The sequence below is a fragment of the Arvicanthis niloticus genome, chromosome 12 (assembly GCF_011762505.2).
Source record: "Arvicanthis niloticus isolate mArvNil1 chromosome 12, mArvNil1.pat.X, whole genome shotgun sequence".
NCBI classification, from domain to species: Eukaryota; Metazoa; Chordata; class Mammalia; order Rodentia; family Muridae; genus Arvicanthis; species Arvicanthis niloticus.
Window position 1 is genome coordinate 48,565,510 of NC_047669.1, and position 18,148 is coordinate 48,583,657.

The following is an 18,148-nucleotide window of genomic DNA, read 5'->3' on the forward strand; positions in this document are numbered from 1 at the left end:
TTATAAAAACTGGACTTAATAACATTAGTGGAGAGAAAATAAATTTTACACTAGAAATATGTTAATTATGGTGAGTGTTAAGGTACTTAGATTTTAATTGCATAATAAACCTTGTCTCTAACCTTGGGACTTTGATTTCATAGACTGACATATGATTAAGATAATACTATTCTAGAACTTAATATTAAATAAAGATTGCAAATGTGCAGAAAGTTCAGGATATTAAAATATTTTTCTATGTTTAGCTCACCAGATGATTATTTTCACTGTCCAAATCTGAGGGCACTGTCACAACCACTGAGGTCTGTGTCTTCTCTACTAAGACTAAGAGCTGCTGCTGCTGCTGTGTCTTCACCTGTGTAGAGCATAAGATGGAGAAGGGGCAATCGTAGTGCAGTGAATATTTCTTCTATAAATTAATGGTGATATAGAAATTACCAATGAAAAAATGCTAGTTAAAACTTTCTCTTCCAGGACAGCCAGGGCTACACAAAGAAACCCTGTCTCGGAAAAAAAAAACCAAACCAAACAAAAACAAAACACAAAAAAACCCCCAAAACAAAAAACAAAACAAAACAACAACAACAACAACAACAACAAAAAACAAACAAAAAACCCCCAACAAACAAACAAACAAACAAAAAAACTCCCCAAAAACAAAAACCTTTTTCTAGTCATTGTAACATATAGACCTGGAAAGCCTTGTAATTGATAGTATGTATGTATGTATGTATGTATGTATACATATATATGTATTTCTAGTTAGCTTCTTAGGTATATTGCATAGACAAAATATCGTGAGCTGAGCTGCATAAATAATTTCCTAATCTTGAGAACATTAAAATGATGGCCAGATTAATACATCTTATTTTCTTGGTGCTATTAAAAATAAATTTATCCTCTTATAATTTTAGCAGTCTTAATATATTTTCTCTATAAATTTAAATGTTTTATTACTTTACATTCATTTAGTTATCCCCCCAACAAGTAAAGCTTCCACCCTTTGAAAATAGGCTTCTTTTATCCTAATATCGGCATCGTACAAGTTTTTGGAAGGCTTTCTTGAAGTCTTCATTAAAGATGGTATAAATCAGTGGATTTATAAGGGAATTCAGGTAGCCAAGCCAAGCCAAAAAATTTGACATTTCCTCAGAAATTTTACATTTTTCACAGACATTAACAACCAATTCTTTTACAAAAAAGGGCAGCCAACATATTACGAATGCACCCAAGATCAATCCCAGGGTAGTGGCTGCTTTGCGTTCTCTAGTGCCTGAGATTTTCTGTCTTCTCCAAGATTTCTCATGTTTCAACTCCGACCTGGGACTTTTCACTGTGCTATGAATTCTATCGAAGTCTGTTGATGGATCAGATAAGGATTTTTCTAGCACGTAGGATGTGGAGACCAGTTTAATGCTCTTCTCGCTGCTCTCCAAAAGGACTTGGCCATTCAGCTCCTCCTTCAACATCCGACTTGCTTGTCTCTTGTGGTATAGTGTCCTTGCTGCTTTGTATATTTTGTAGTAGAGGATCAATATCAATACAAGCGGGATGTAGAACGCTCCAAACGTGGAGTAAATTGTGGAAACAATGTGGTCATGTTTGATGATACACTCATCATCTCGGTTAGTTCCTTGATGCCTCCAGAAGAGAGGAGGCATAGAGATGAACACAGATATAACCCACACTATCGTAATCATGATGCCGGCATGCTTGGGAGTCCTTTTCCTGGCGTACTCAACTGCATCTGTGATTGCTCGGTACCTATCCAAGGCTATAGCCGACAGATGCAAGATGGAACACGTACAACAGATGATATCAACACTCAGCCAAATGTCACAGAGTACTTGTCCCATAATCCAACTCTCTCTCACAATGTACACGATACTGAAGGGCATCACCAGGACAGCTACAAGAAAATCTGTAACTGCCAAGGAACAAATTAAATAGTTGGCTGGGTGGTGCAGCTTCCGAGTCACAATGATTGCAGCGATCACAAGGGAGTTGATGGTGGTTGTCATCAAGGCCAGCCCAGACAGAGTGAGGGATACCAGAATTTTGGATGGCATTCGGTTTAACAGTTCCTCAGAGGTCAAGTTTTGGTCTGATGAGTTTAAAAAATCCATTTTTTAAAAAAAAGGTTAATATAGTTGAAGAAATGAACACCTGTAACAAAGGAGGAGAAACACAATTCAGAGAAAGTTTCAAGTACCGTTTTCTTGTTTTTAGAAGAGAAAAAAAATAATGTGCATGTTTTCTTAGAGCATTCTATGGACTAAAAATTGGGGTTCATATTTTTTTCTTATTTAAGAAATCCAACGAGAAAAGTAACAAATAGTAACTTTCAAAACATTTATTAAAAATTTCTACCATAAAGCAATTTCTATGAGTAAATTCACCAATTATCCAATAAATCCCTCTTGACTATGAAATTGTTGTAAACAGTATATTAGCTCTGACCACTTTTCTTTTTGTCTACAGCAGAAGCTATGTTGAAAAGTACATGCTAATATTTTCTACTTGGGTATTTTGTTATATAGCCTGAGAACATTAAAGGCAGCATTTAAAAATGGTAAGTATAGCTGGGCAGTGGTGGCACAAGCCTTTAATCCCAGCACTTGGGAGGCAGAGGCAGGAGGATTTCTGAGTTCGAGGCCAGCCTGGTCTACAGAGTGAGTTCCAGGACAGCCAGGGCTACACAGAGAAACCCTGTTGCGGGGAAAAAAAAAAAAAAAAAAAAAAAAAAGGTAAGTATATTTGTATTTAACTCAATGTTACATGATAAAATTATAATCAACACTTGTAATGTATTTGATGCCATAATGTAGAGGCTACATAGAGAGAAAGAAGAAAAAATACTATAGGTGGCAGTTTATAAAATTAGAAAAATGTTGGTAGCCTTTGGGAACGTGGTAGTTAATTTGATTTGAAAAGACAAAATAAGATTAGTTGGAGTCACATAACCCTACGTTATCCATTATAACAATAGCATCCATGACCAAATAGCCCTCTTACCAAGTGAGTTGTCAGTTAACAGAGCTCACAGAGGCAGGTACCCTGACAGAGATGCTTGTTTTTTTTGTAAATCACTGTTGTGTTGATGACATTACATTGCTGCTTAAGGAGGACCCTACATCCGTGGTTTATCACAGTTGCTTTAGTCTGTGATTTAACTGGAAGTCAGATAAAGCCTGGGAGTAGATGTAGCTCAGTGGTAGAACACTTGCCTAGCACGTGTAAGGCCCTGGGTTTGAGTCCCTGTACGGAAAGGGTCAAAGAACAGTAACCGGAGTCACAAGAAATACTGTTTTACAAGCTATTTCCTCATTTCCTATTACTCTCCTTTCGTTTTCATAATTTTTAGTGACTACTTGGATCTCAATGATGAATGGGAAGGAATTAGAATCTGATACTTCTATTCTTAGCTATAATTGCTGCTTTATATGCATATCTTAGCATCTTAAAGTAAATATAATGCTAAGATATGCTTAAGTTCAAGATGGTGGTATTTCTGTTACAACTGCACTGCTAACATATCATTTAAAATCTTAATATTTATATGTTTGGTATTTCATAAGGATGCAAACAACCATATATTTATCATGCAGTTTTCTATTTGCCTGTGTTTGGGTATCAGTACATAATTCAATTTTGATTTCCAGGTGTTCACAAAGCCACTTGCTGCTAAGCAGATTGAATGCTAGAAAAATACATGAATACTCACCACCTACGTAAGTGGTCATCTATTGTATAGTTGAGAAATTGTCTCATATCTACATAATGCCCATCCATAAAAATCAACTAAGATATCCTATATCTACATAACACTTACCTGTACAGGTCAACTAAGACACGCCAAGGGAGGCAGTGGAATATAAATCCCCCCACCCCTAGACATTTTAAACTATAATTTATTAAACTCAATGGCTCTCAGACTCACACTGAAGGCTTGTTAAGCCACATTTCAGGGTCCAAACTTTGGAGTTAACGATTCTGTAAGTCTGGTGTGAGGCTTTAAAATACACATTTCTGACACATTTCCAGGTGATACTGAAGCTAGCGCATCAGAGAGTCTGTCCTCTGGGTTTAATAATCCTGGCTGCTTCCAATAATTCTCTATCCCCTGCCCCAGTGCTATAGCATCTGTAACTTTCTCTCAAATGATAGCATCTACAGTATTTCAAAATTTCTTCAAAATGTTTCTTTCTGACATTCTAACTTATTGGAGACTCTCAAATGACCTCTCACTAATTTTTTCACTGGATATGTCTCTATTTTCATTGCTGGCTCAGTGATTGTTTCTGTTTAGGGATATATGTCTTCTCCCCTCACATGTTTTTCATGTTTCCGTTCTCTTCTGAGAGAATATTGGGTGAGATGGTCTGAGATGTAGAGAACTCACAGGCATCATCAGAACTGTCACAAAGGCCTTGTATGTGGTTTTTAGTAACACAAGACCTTCTACTCCTACCTACCCTCCCTCCTTCTCTTCCTTCCTTCCTTTGTTCCTTCCTTTCTTCCTCCCTCCCTCCCTCCCTCCCTCCCTCCTTCCTTCCTTCCTTCTTTCCTTCCTTCCTTCCTTCTTTCCTCCTTCCCTCCCTTCCTTCTTTCCTCCTTCCCTCCCTTCCTTTCTCCTTCCCTCCCTCCCTCCCTCCCTCCCTCCCTCCCTCCCTCCCTCCTTTCTTTCTTTCTTTCTTTCTTTCTTTCTTCATTTCTCTCTTTCTTGGTAAATGCCATTTTTAAAAAACTGTTCACAAATTTTAGTTTTTACATTTGTTTGGTGTGTGTGTGTGTTTCTGTTTGTATGTGATCATGTGTATTATGGCACACATATGGAGGTTAACTTTGAGGAGTCAGTTCTCTCTCCTCCCACCACAAGAATTTCAGAGATCAAACTCTGGTTCACAGGCTTCACAGGCTTGTTGGCAAGAGCTTTTATTTGCCAAGTCATCTTGCTGTCTCTCCCTGTCAGTTATGTATTCTTCTTGGAAAGAATTTTAGAAAGGCCAGTGATCTTTTATGAAAAACTTACTCCAAATCCAGTGGTACATTTGGGAAATATGACTAATTAATTTCTGTTTTCTCTCCAATTCCTGTCATTACATGATTCTCTCTTTACATATTTTATATTATAGATTCAGTTAAAAACTCTCTCTCTCTCTCTCTCTCTCTCTCTCTCTCTCTCTCTCTCTCTCTCTCTCTCGTGTCTCTGTCTTCCTGATATCTCACAGTGTGCTCAGACACCAGAGGACGTATCCTAGTGTATCACTCTCTGCCTTATTCCTTTGGGAGAGAGTCTCTCATTGAACCTGGATCTTCCTGCTTGGCTAGTGGCCAGCAAACACCAAGTATCTTCTGTTTCTGCCCCCCCCCCCCAATGTTGGAGTTATATGTATGTTCAGCTATATCAGGCATTTTACATAAGTGCTGAGACTTGAACTCAGGTTGTCATGCTTACGCAGCAAGTGATCTTACCCACTGACCATCTCTTCAGGCCTCCGAATAGCTTTTAAATTAATTTCTTTGCAATGCTGTTTACTTAATAATATGAGACTAGAATTAAAGGTACCAACATTTACTGTATTATAAGCAAAAGTAACTTTCCATTTTAGTTTATCTGATACACAGTTTTGGCATAAGAAATTATTCTGCAATTCTACTTTGAGGAGAAAATAAAATGAGACAAGCTGATTGGAAATAGCTATATAGGCTTCCATAAACGAATGCCATAGGAGAGAGGACCAGCTAAAAATTAGGAGAGTTATTGGATAAGTCAACTGATTTTTCTCCGTGTCACTCTGTACCATTTACATGACCCTTAACAAAATGGCACTTCATGACAGAAACTCCTCTTAAACCTTGGTCATATTTTATGATTATATGACATATAAATAAGAGTTATAAATATGTCAAGCAAATTATATTGCAGTTTACCAGAACACTGTCTAATATTAAATCTAGGAAACAAATAAATCTTCTAGAGTGATTCATAGACAATAAAGAAGACCGGAAAACAAGCCAATCACAGTTGGCTATTAATTTCCTTTATTCTTATTTTTCTTGCCACCTATAAACAGAAGTTCAACAAATCCTTTTCTTTGTCCAATGTAGACACAGCCTGTCACTCTTCACCCTCATTCTTATTCAAGTTCCCGCTGTTATGTCCTTGTATTGCTAGGGACATCGACTGGTTACCTGACATAGAGTGCGTCACAGATGACACTTCTGTCCCACAACACAGGCTTCTTTCTGTATTTCAAATATCTTTACTGGGGAAAATTAGTCTATGAAGATCTTCAGTCTCATCAGCTGACACCTAAAAGCTTCTCATATTCAGTCAGCATAACAGTTTGACATCTTGATGATCTAGTCACATGGTGCATTAAAAACCTCCTAACTACATGTAATATTTTAAATCTAATGGTTATTTACATTCTAGAGTTCGCTTGGTCGTGTTTTCTAAGTTTACTATCCTCAGGCTAAGCTATCAGCTCTTAGGGAAATAGTTTAATTTATTTTCTTCTGTGAATAATTAATGAGGTCATACACAAATAGATTTCATTGTAGTATTATAAATAGGCAAGACCGTAAGTTCAAGTAAGTAAGTGTATCAAGGCCTTATGAAAACCTACCTATTGGATATTTAAATTAGGTTAATAATAACAATACTGTGCTATGTTATTTTACACATTTATCTTAAGGCATTTATTCCCTTAAAGATGCTTCAGGAGATGAAAAGCAGTCACTGTGTTTCCTCATAGATGAGAAAACAGAGGTACAGAAACGTCACAAACATCTCTAAACTGAAAACACAGCTAACATTTGATATATACATTTGGTTTGGGATATCTGTAGAATTCAGAAATCTAGAATCACTGGTTTGGGGGACTGGAGAGCGACCTTAAAAAAGGGGAGCAATGGGCTGGAGAGATGGCTCAGCTGTTAAAGGCTAGGCTCACAACCAAAAAGGGGAGCAAACACTTGTTCTTAACCACCACTCTCCAAGAGACACGAATTCCTTCACAGCTCCATGCCAGTCACGGGTTCTCTAAAGTACTCTTCTGTGAAATAAAGATTTTGTTATGTATCAAGTGTGATTTCAAATGGAAGGAAATATTCCATAGGATGAATGTTTAAAATGTGGGTGTGGCCAGTTTCTATGAGTACTACGTGTTGCTACATGGAATAGCAGCGTTTACTCATGCTGCTTTCTACAACCTTTTACTGGCAGTACAACTCTGAGCCCTTACATCTCTGCGTTTATTTTTCTGTTCCTATTTATTCCTTTAAGGACCATTTGTTGGGTTCTTTTTTACATGGTAGTTAGTCTAATAGCTGTAAAAAAACCCAATTAAATACTACACAGACACACAGAAACACAGACACACAGACACACACACACACACACACACACACACACATATGAAAATGATTTGTTGAACTTCTGTTTATAGGTGTCAGGAATATATATTATATATAATACATCTATCTATCTATCTATCTATCTATCTATCTATCTATCTATCTATCTATCATCTATCTATTTGGACATTCATGCATTTAGGACATTTATAAAGTAGTATATTTGTATATGACTTTTTTCAAATGTTTTTAATGTTACTTATCCCTCTGTCAACCACCTCTGCCCTATGCTTCACTCCTATTCCTCTCTCTACTTAAACCTCCCTTTCTCTCTTTACCTTCATAGCAGTTGTGTTTTACTATTTTCCTTCCTTTAAGATCCCTCTCCCCTCCCCCAAGCCAATGACCCCTTTCTAGATTCCTGGATTCTACAGATATATCAAATCAAATGTACATATCAAATGCACAAATTAACTGTACATAGATTTGATGCTAACCTACACATGAGTGAGAACATCCAGTGTTTGTTTTTCTGGGTCTGAGTCATTTCACTCAGTACGTTTTCCATTTCCATCCATTTACCTTCAAAGTTCATGATTCTATTTTTCTTTGAGCTGAATAAACTTCTACTGCACATTGGTACCACACTATATGCTTCATATATGTATATGCAATTATATGCACATGCATACGTGGTGTTATTCCAACCTTCTTATGCTACTTGCTCCCCCCAAGCCAATGTATGAGGTCCAACACCATGCAATGTACAAGACTGAAAAGCTGAAGTTAAAGTGGACCTGGCAGAGGTGTAGTTGGATATGCAGCTTAGCAGTGTATGTGAGAACCACTGCAACTTTCCAGGCCAGCCCCTGGGGAGGAGCTACTTTGAGGGTCTGGGGGAAAGGTCTTCTGAGGGTGTTTCCTTGATTTTAGGTGGCAAATTTCAGATAAGTTTTAACTTCCATGTTCTTTAGGTTTGAGCTTAGAAATTGATGTTAACTCTAACATCTTAATTAAACTGCTTTAATACAATGGTATTCTGAGTGATTCATCTAACCAGTTTCTGATTCAAGTGAGAGCATGCTTGGAGTGCTTATTTGAAATTAATTCTTCATCCTTCTTTTCTCGTTGTGCTTTATTATTAGAAAAAAGATGGTGATGTTTGAGGAGACTTTATGTAATCAACTGGAGCAATGGCTTTGTTCCATATGAAAAAGTTTTCTCTACCTGTCAAGAGCAAATGAGTCATGGTTAGTCATTTAACAATGACTCTCCACTTAGTAAATATGCCGGCACATAGGTCTGTGCTTTGAGAACATTGCTATTCTCTGCTGGTCTTGGACACCGGTTTGTTGATTCATCAGACAGATTTAACCAAATTTTGAAACTACTTATTCAATTATTTATTTGTGTGTGTGTATGTATGTATGTATATGCATGTATATGCATGTGTACGTATGGAAGCACATGTGCCAGGCTGTGTATGTGGGTACTAGATAAAGAACTAGGTGGGAGCAGGTTCTCTACTTCTACCTCATGGGTCTCAAAGTTGTGAACTCAAGTCACCAGGCTTCATGGCAGATGCTTTGAACCACTGAGCCATTTCACCATCCATTAATTTTTACATATATTTAAATTGAAGATACTAATTGTGATTTTAAGAAACACTTACATATATGCACGTTACACTGCTCAAATGTTCTGATTGTTATTTTTCAAGGGACACCTGCTTAATAGCCTGGTTGAGAGGAAGGGAGAGATTAACTTGCAACTATATTAGGGAAAACTTCAGTATGATTCTTAGATATGGGAAGCACTTGCTGCAGGAAAGGAGGCAAATAGGCATATTTCTGTACAGTACAATGCATACTGTTACTTTGACTCTCTCTGAGACTCACATGAGGAGGATGCCAAGCATGTGGGAGGGTGGAGGAGGAGGAGGAGGAGGAGGAGGAGGAGGAGGAGGAGGAGGAGAAAGTTATGGCAGGAATAGGGGTGTGAAGACAATAAGAGTCTATGTTTATATCTAAGACTGGGACTTCAGCTTGTCAAGGCAGTTGTCATAGTCTGTTTGTCTCTTTTAACAGAATGCTGCAGGCTAGGTTATTTTAAATGGTTCTTTGTCTATGTCTCTATCTATCTATCTATCTATCTATCTATCTATCTATCTACCTATTATCTATCTCTTTGTCTATCTATCTATCTATCTATCTATCATCTATCTATCATTTATCTACCAACCATCTATCTATCATCTATCTACCAATAATTTCTCTATGTATCTATCATCTATCTATCTATCTATCTATCTATCTATGTATCTATCTATGTATCTATCTATCTATCTATGTATCTATGTATCTATCTATGAAGCATCTGGGAAGTCTAAGATCTAGGGGCTGTTATCTTCCAAGACTGTTTTACTGCATCATCCCCCATGGTAGAAGATAGAAAGACAAAAAAGAGAGAGGGTGTAAAATTCACTTCTATTATGAAATACCTCTGCAGTAGGGACATTAACTCTTTCATTAGAGCAGAGAAATGACAACTAAAACACTTCTCTGTAGGCCCCAACTCCTAGCATTATTACACTGGGAATTAAGTTTCTAAAATAGAAACTTTGTGACATTCATTCAAACCACAGCAATATGAAGTACAACACTGGGGGATGAACCCGAGATCCAACAGAACGTCCTTAAACATCTCATGTCTCCATTTATTAGTATGAACTCAGGAAAGTTACATCAGCTTTCAAAGACCAAGTTTCATTATTTTAGTGCAGAGATAATAAAAGTCACACTGCAAGAAGTATTGCTAAGACTGGTTCCTTCCTGCCTGGGCCAGGGCACTGAGTAGATCTTGGGTGGCAGCTCTGCCCCCAACTTCTAAGAACCCAGAGGAAGCGGGGATCCCAAATGCTCTAACTCTGGCAGTATCTTAGGTAAGCAGAGTGCAAGGCCCACTCCAAACAGGGAGTAACTGGGACCCACAAGGACCCAGGAAGTCACTCCCGGCCCGGAGCACTGGCTCCCTTTGGTCTGGGCCAGAGCCCTTAGCATATCTTGGGTGGCAGCTCTGCCCCCAATCTCTAAGAACCCAGAGGAAATGGGGTTCCCAGAGCTCTAATCTGGGCAGCATCCTGTCTGCTCTTGAGCACTGAACAGATCCTGGGCCCCAGCGCTTACCCCAGTAGTTACGCCCACCCCACAAGGTTCTGATACAACCAAGATAATAGGAAAGACAGGCTCCAGTCAGGAACAGGGCAGATAGCACTAAGGAGATACAGATGGCAAAAGGCAAGCGCAAGAATATAAGCATCAGTAACCCAGGGTACTTGACATCATTAAATAACACTCTCAAAGAATTTGAGGAGCACACAGGTAAACAGGTAGAAGCCCTTAAAGAGGAAACACAAGAATCCCTTAAAGAATTACAAGAGAACACAACCAAACAGGTGAAGGAATTGAACAAAACCATCCAGGACATAAAAATGGAAGTAGAAACAATCAAGAAATCACAAAGGGAGACTACCCTGGAGATAGAAAACCTAGGAAAGAAATCAGAAGTTACAGATGCAAGCATCACCAACAGAATACAAGAGATAGAAGAGAGAATCTCAGGTGCAGAAGATACCATAGAAAATATTGACACAACTGTCAAAGAAAACACAAAATGCAAAAAGTTCTTAACACAAAACATCCAGGAAATCCAGGACACAATGAGAAGACCAAACCTAAGGAGTGAAGATTCCCAAATTAAAGGGCCAATAAATATCTTCAACAAAATTATAGAAGAAAACTTCCCTAATCTAAAGAAAGAGATGCCCTTAAACATACAAGAAGCCTATAGAACATCAAATAGACTAGACCAGAAAAGAAATACCTCCGGTCACATAATAATCAAAACACCAAGTGCACAAAACAAAGAAAGAATATTAAATGCAGTAAGGGAGAAAGGCCAAGTAACATATAAAGGCAGACCTATCAGAATTACACCAGACTTCTCACCAGATACTATAAAAGCTAGAAGATGCTGGACAGATGTCATACAGACCCTAAGAGAACACAAATGCCAGCCCAGGCTACTATACCCAGCAAAACTCTCAATTACCATAGAGGAGAAATCAAGATATTCCATGACAAAACCAAATTTACACAATATCTTTCCACAAACCCAGCATTACAAAGGATAATAGCGTGAAAGCTCCAACACAAGGAGGGAAATTATACCCCAGAAAGAGCAAGAAAGTAACCCTCTTCCAACAAATCCAAAAGAAGATAGCCACACAAAGATAACTTCACCTCTAGTAACAAAAATAACAGGAGACAACAATCACCGTTCCTTAATATCTCTTAACATCAATGGACTCAATTCCCCAAATAAAAGACATAGGCTAACAGACTGGATACATAAATGGGACCCAGCATTTTGCTGCATACAGGAAACCCACCTCAGTGCATAAACAGACTCTATCTTAGAGTAAAAGGCTGGAAAACAATTTTTTTCAAGCAAATGGTCCTAAGAAACAAGTTGGAGTAGCCATTCTAAAATCTCCAGCCCGAGAACACAAAGAGGGGGACTCATGGCTCCACCTGTATAGGTAGTTGAGGGTTGCCTTGCCAGGCATCAGTGGAAGTGAACAGCCTTGGTACCTGAAAGTTTGGATTCCCTAGTGTTGGGGAATTGCAATAGCAGGGAGGTAAAAATGAGAGGATGGTGGGAGCACACCCTCATAGTAATTGAAGTGGGGGTAGGGGGTGGGGGGTGGGGTAAGGGGTTAGGCATCAGTGGAAGTGGAGGGCATAGGTGCCCGAAAGTTTGGATTCCCTGATGTTGGGAAATTTGAGAGCAGAAAGGCAAAAATGGGTGGATGGTGGGAGCACACCTTCACAGAAACTCTCAGAATTATATGAATTAGACATGACAGAGGCAGGCCGCCAGAAGACTAGATTCCAGAATTTAAACAAACACTTATCTTGATACTAAAATTTGTTTTGAGAATTGTATATTGCAGAATACATAGCCTTGGTGTATCTACTCATCAGGCAAGCTGAGCAGACCTGCTCGAACCTCTGATGTCCTGGAATTCCAGCTGGATTCAGTGAAGACACAGTGTCAGAGGCTTATCAATTTACTCTTCCCCCAACCCCTCTTCTAATATCTCAACACCCATAATCAGCTTGGAGAAGTTAATGAAGAGTCGGCACCCCTATTCCCTGGGCTTGGGGACTGAGGTGGTTAATATTGGGCTGTCTTTCTAGGGAAAAGTAGTGGTTTTGGTGGAACAGGGAGGATTAGCTAGCATTTATTGCATAGCCATAACCTACTGGTAGAAATATGTATAATTGTTATTAAGATGAAGTTATAATTTCTTAAATGGTACAAAATTTACTTTGATTTCAAATTTAAGGTTCTCATTGGTACGAGCTTCTTATTAATATAAAAGTGAGATGAATATTGTTACCATTATAGGCATTGCGCCAGTATAACACATTTAGGAATACAAGACCCTGTCCTTCTTTAACTTTTTAAACTTATTTGAGATGGTTAGCCTGTGAGTTAAGGGCCTATAGCAAATTCATGGCTCTGAGTTTATTGTTAGGGTGTTTTCTATATTTTCTTTAGAAATAGCTGAGAGGAGTTAACAGACAACAGTCCAGATTGCCTTACATAAATAGTTGGTTTTCAAAACATCAGAAATCCACAGAATTGATTCTACAAACATTTCTGTATTAATGTTCATTTTGATTAGAGACCTGTCTGCTCCTGACAGCTTCCCTGTCTTGGATTCTAAGAAGAAATTGAGCATCATTGGAGTTATTCCAGTTGTGGTGAGACAGCCACTAGGCAAGAATTGCCTCTTTTCATCTACAGACAAATTACTGTCCAGAAAAGGACACACTTTCAGAATAGTCGACTGATTACATCTGCCAAGACAGAGTAATCATCCCTTAATAATTCTGCATCGCTAGGTCTGTCAGAACATCCTGGGCCAGAAGGCTGAAGGTCAGATGCTCCAACGTTCTGTAGTATAGGGACTGTCCAGGTGTTCAGTGGTCTTTATAAATTGGCTATGTTTTAGAAGCTATGCTTTGTGCTTCCCATAATTTCAGTTAACTCAGTCATTCTGGATTTCTGATGGGGTTGAAAACTTATAATCTCATAGCCAATACTTGCTAAGAGGAAAACTTGTAGCTCTAAGTGCCTACAAAAAACTGGAGAGAACATACACTAGCAGTTTGACAGCACATCCGAAAGCTCTAGAACTAAAAGAAGCAAATAACCCAAGAGAAGTAGACAGCAGGAAACAATCATACTCAGGGCTGAAGTCAACCAAGTAGAAACAAAAAGAACTATACAAAGTATCAACAAAACCAGGAGCTGGTTCTTTGAGCAAATCAACAAGATAGATAAACCCTTAGCCAGACTAAACAAAGGGCACAGAGATAGTATCCAAATTAATAAAATCAGAACTGAAAAGGGAGACATAACAACAAAACTGAGGAAATTAAAAAACTCATCAGATCCTACTACAAAAGTCTATATTCAACAAAACTGGAAAATCTGGATAAAATGAACAATTTTCTAGACAAAGACCAGGTACCAAAGTTAAACCAGGAGCAGATAAACCATCTAAACAGTTCCAAAACCCCTAAAGAAATAGAAGCAGTCATTAAGAGCCTCCCCACTAAAAAAAGCCCAGGACCAGATGGTTTTAATGCAGAATTCTATCAAACCTTCAAGGAAGACCCAATACCAATTCTCTTCAAATTATTCCACAAAATACAAATAGAAGGAACACTACCTAATTTGTTCTATGAAGCTACAATTACACCCATACCTAAGCCACACGAAGACCCAACAAAGAGAACTCCAGACCAATCTCCCTTATGAATATCGATGAAAAAATAAACACTCAGTAAAATTCTCGCATAATGAATCCAAGAACACATTAAAACAATCATCCATCATGATCAAGTAGGCTTTATCTCAGGAATTTAGTGATGTTTCAATATTTAGAAATCCATCAACGTAATCCACTATATAAACAAGCTCAAAGAAAAAACTACATGATCATATCATTAGATGCTCAGAAAGCATTTGACAAAATTCAACATTCCTTTATGGTAAAAGTCCTGGAAAATTCAGGAATTCAAGGCCCATACCAAAACATAGTAAAAGCAACATATAGCAAGCCAGTAGCCAACATTGAACTAAATGGAGAGAAACTTGAAGCAATCCCATTAAAATCAGGGACTAGACAAGGCTGCCCACTTTCTACCTACCTATTCAATATACTACTGGAAGTCCTAGCCAGAGCAATTGGACAACAAAAGGACGTCAAATGGATACAAATAGAAAAGAAGAAGTCAAAATATCACTAATTGCAGATGATATGACAGTATATTTAAGTGACCTCAAAACTTCCACCAGAGAAATCCTGAATCTGATAAACAACTTCAGCAAAGTGGCTGGATATAAAATTAATTTAAACAAATCAGTAGCCTTCCTCTACTCAAAGATGAACAGGCTGAGAAAGAAATTAGGGAAATGACACAATTCACAATAGTCACAATAATATAAAATATCATGGTGTGAATCTAACCAAGCAAGTGAATGATCTGTATGACAAGAACCTCAAGTCTCAGAAGAAAGAAATCGAAGAAGATCTCAGAAGATGGAAATATCTCTCATGCTCATGGATTGGCAGGATTGACTTAGTAAAAATGGCCATCTTGCCAAAAGCAATCTACAGATCCAATCAAAATTCCCCATCAAAATTCCAACTCAATTTTTCGTAGAGATAGAAAGAGCAATTTGCAAACTCATTTGGAATAACAAAAAACCCAGGATAGCAAAAGCTATTCTCAACAATAAAAGAACTGGAGGAATCATCATCCGGGATCTCAAGCTGAACTACAGAACAATAGTGACAAAAAACTTCATGGTATTGGTACAGAGACAGGCAAGAAGATCAGTGCAATAGAATTGAAGACCCAGAAATGAACCCACACAGCTATGGTCACTTGACCTTTGACAAAGGAGTTAAAACTGTCTAGTGGAAAAAGGATAGCATTTCAACAAATGTTGCTGGTTCAACTGGAGGTCAGCATGTAGAAGAATGCAAATCGATCCATTCTTATCTCTTTGTACAAAGCTCAAGTCCAAGTGGATAAAGGACCTTCACATAAAACCAGATACACTGAAACTAATAGGAGAGAAGGTGGGGAAGACTCTCCAATACTTAGGCACAGGGGAAAAGTTCCTGAACAGAACACCAATGGCTTATGCTCTAAGATCAAGAATTGACAGATAGGACCCCATAAAATTGCAAAGTTTCTGTAAGGCAAAGGACACTGTCAATAGGACAAAACAGCAACCAACAGATTGGGAAAAGATCTTTACCAATCCCACATCTGATAGACGGTTAATATCAAATATATACAAAGAACTCAAGAAATTAGACTCTAGACAAGCAAATAACCCTATTAAAAATTGGGTACAGAGCTAAACAAAGAATTCTCACCTGAGGAAACTCGAATGACTGAGAAGCACCTAAAGAAATGTTGTTCAGCATCCTTAGTCATCAGGGAAATGCAAATCAAAACAACCCTGAGATTCCACCTCACACCAGTAAGAATGGCTAAGATCAAAATCTCAGTTGATAGTAGATGCTGGCTAGGATGTGGAGAAAGAGGAACACTTCTCCATTATTGGTGGGATATCAAGCTGATACAATCACTCTGGAAATCAATCTGGTGGTTCCTCAGAAAATTGGACATAGTATTACTTGAGGACTCAGCTATACCACTCCTGGGCATATACCCAAAAGATGCTCCAACATATCAGAAGGACATATATTCTACTATGTTCATAGCAGCCTTATGTATAATAGCCAGAAGTTGGAAAGAATCCCGATGTTCTGTATCCATTCAGAGGAATGGATACAGAAAAGCTGGTACATTTACACAATGGAGTATTACTCAGCTATTAAAAATAATGAATTGGTAAAATTATTAGGTAAATGGATGGAACTAGAAAATATCCTTCTGAGGGATGTTATCCAATCACAAATAACACACATGTTATATACTCACTGACAAGTGGATATTAGCCCCAAAGCTCAAAGTACCCAAGATACAACTCATAGACCACATGAAGCTCATGAAGAAGGAAGACCAAAGTGTGTGTGCTTCGGTTCTTCTTAGAGGAAGTAACAACATACTCACAAATACTCACAAATATGGAGACAAAGTGTGGAACAGAAACTGAAGGAGGGACGTTTCGGAGACTGCCCCACCTGGATATCCATCCCATTTGCAGTCACCAAAGGTAGACATGGTTGTGGATTCCAGAAAGTGGATGCTGACAGGAGCATGATACAGCTGTCTCCTTAGAGGCTCTTCCAAAGCCTGACATATACAGAGGCGGATGCTCGAAGCTAACCATTGAACTGATCATGAGAATCCCAATAGAGGAGTTAGAGAGAAGACTGAAGGAGCTGAAGGAGCTGGCAGCCCCATGGGGAGAGCAATAATACCAACCAATTAGAGTTCCCAGGGTCTAAACCACCAGCATGGCAGCACATAGGAAGGGACCCATGCCTCCAGCTGTGTATGTAGGGGAATATGACCTTGTCAGGCATTGATCGGAGAGGAGATCCTTGGTCCTGAGAAGGCTGGATGCCCCAGTGTGGGGGACATCTTGGTTGGGGAGGTGGGAGTAGGTGTGTGGGTGGAGGCATACCCTCATAGAAGCAGGAGGAGGGGGGATGGGATGGGGGTTTCTGGAGGGATTGGGAAAGGGGATAACATCTGAAATGTAAATAAATAAAAGAAAAAAGATTAAGGGAAACAAGTGTGGTATAGCAAGAGTGCACGAGGTCTCCTATATGGGAAGTTTTAAAGAAGTCCATCTTGGAGCTGGGTGCAGTGGCACATGTCTTTAATTCCAACACTCAGGAGGCAGAGGCAGGCAGACTTCTGTGAGTTTGAGGTCAGTGTGGTCTTTAAAAGGAGTTTCAGCACAGCCAGGGCTGTTACATACAGAAATCCCATGTTACTTCTTGCTCCTCAAAATGTCCATTTTGTCGAAGTTGAGTGTAGAATGGTGAACACCAGAGGCCAGTGAGGGTAGATAGGGGTGAGAGGGTTAGAGAACATTGCCCAGTAGTTACTACGTTACAGTTAGATAAAAGCAAGACACTCTGCTACATTATTTCAAAGCAGGGTAATGTGCTACTTAATTTTTGGCATTTTGTATTAAATCTTTGCCTGTCCCACGTCTTCAAAGTGCCTTGCAAAAGTGACTATTCATAGATGTGTTCTAAAATATCACCATTATCTCATTGTCCTGGCATACATCAACTGAATTTTTCATAAGGGATGGCGTTTATTATCAAAATGCTTTTTGTATCTTTGCAAGGTCCGATATGTGATAACACATATTCGCGAAAATTTTGCTGTCGTCTTATCTGACTTGCTTCAGTCTTACACTTTCTGTTGTTTTATTTGTAAGTTGGGATTATTTATTTCTTTTGGGTAGAAGTTAATTTTATACACATTTTTATATATAAAATTATATACATAATTATATATATAGCCATATAAATGTACACACACATATATACACATTTGTTTATACATTGTATGTATATATACATATATGAGTATATATATATATATATGTAAAGGGGGCACAGGAAACAGCTACCAAACAGATGTCAGAACATCTTTTTAAAGACCACATAATGTAGCATATTTGTATTGAAATGTATCACTAGCCA

The 18,148-nt window shown here is 38.4% G+C and overlaps 1 protein-coding gene across 1 annotated transcript in view; it reads right to left on the bottom strand.

The window, feature by feature from the left end:
• The window catches only part of Htr1f (5-hydroxytryptamine receptor 1F), a 145,873-nt gene continuing 127,725 nt past the window's right edge, over positions 1–18,148 (bottom strand). The window contains exon 3 of the mRNA XM_034515630.2: positions 1–2,166. Within this exon, the coding sequence (XP_034371521.1) occupies positions 1,026–2,126 (1,101 nt within the window). The 5' untranslated portion in view covers positions 2,127–2,166 and the 3' untranslated portion in view covers positions 1–1,025. The remainder of the gene's footprint in view (positions 2,167–18,148) is intronic.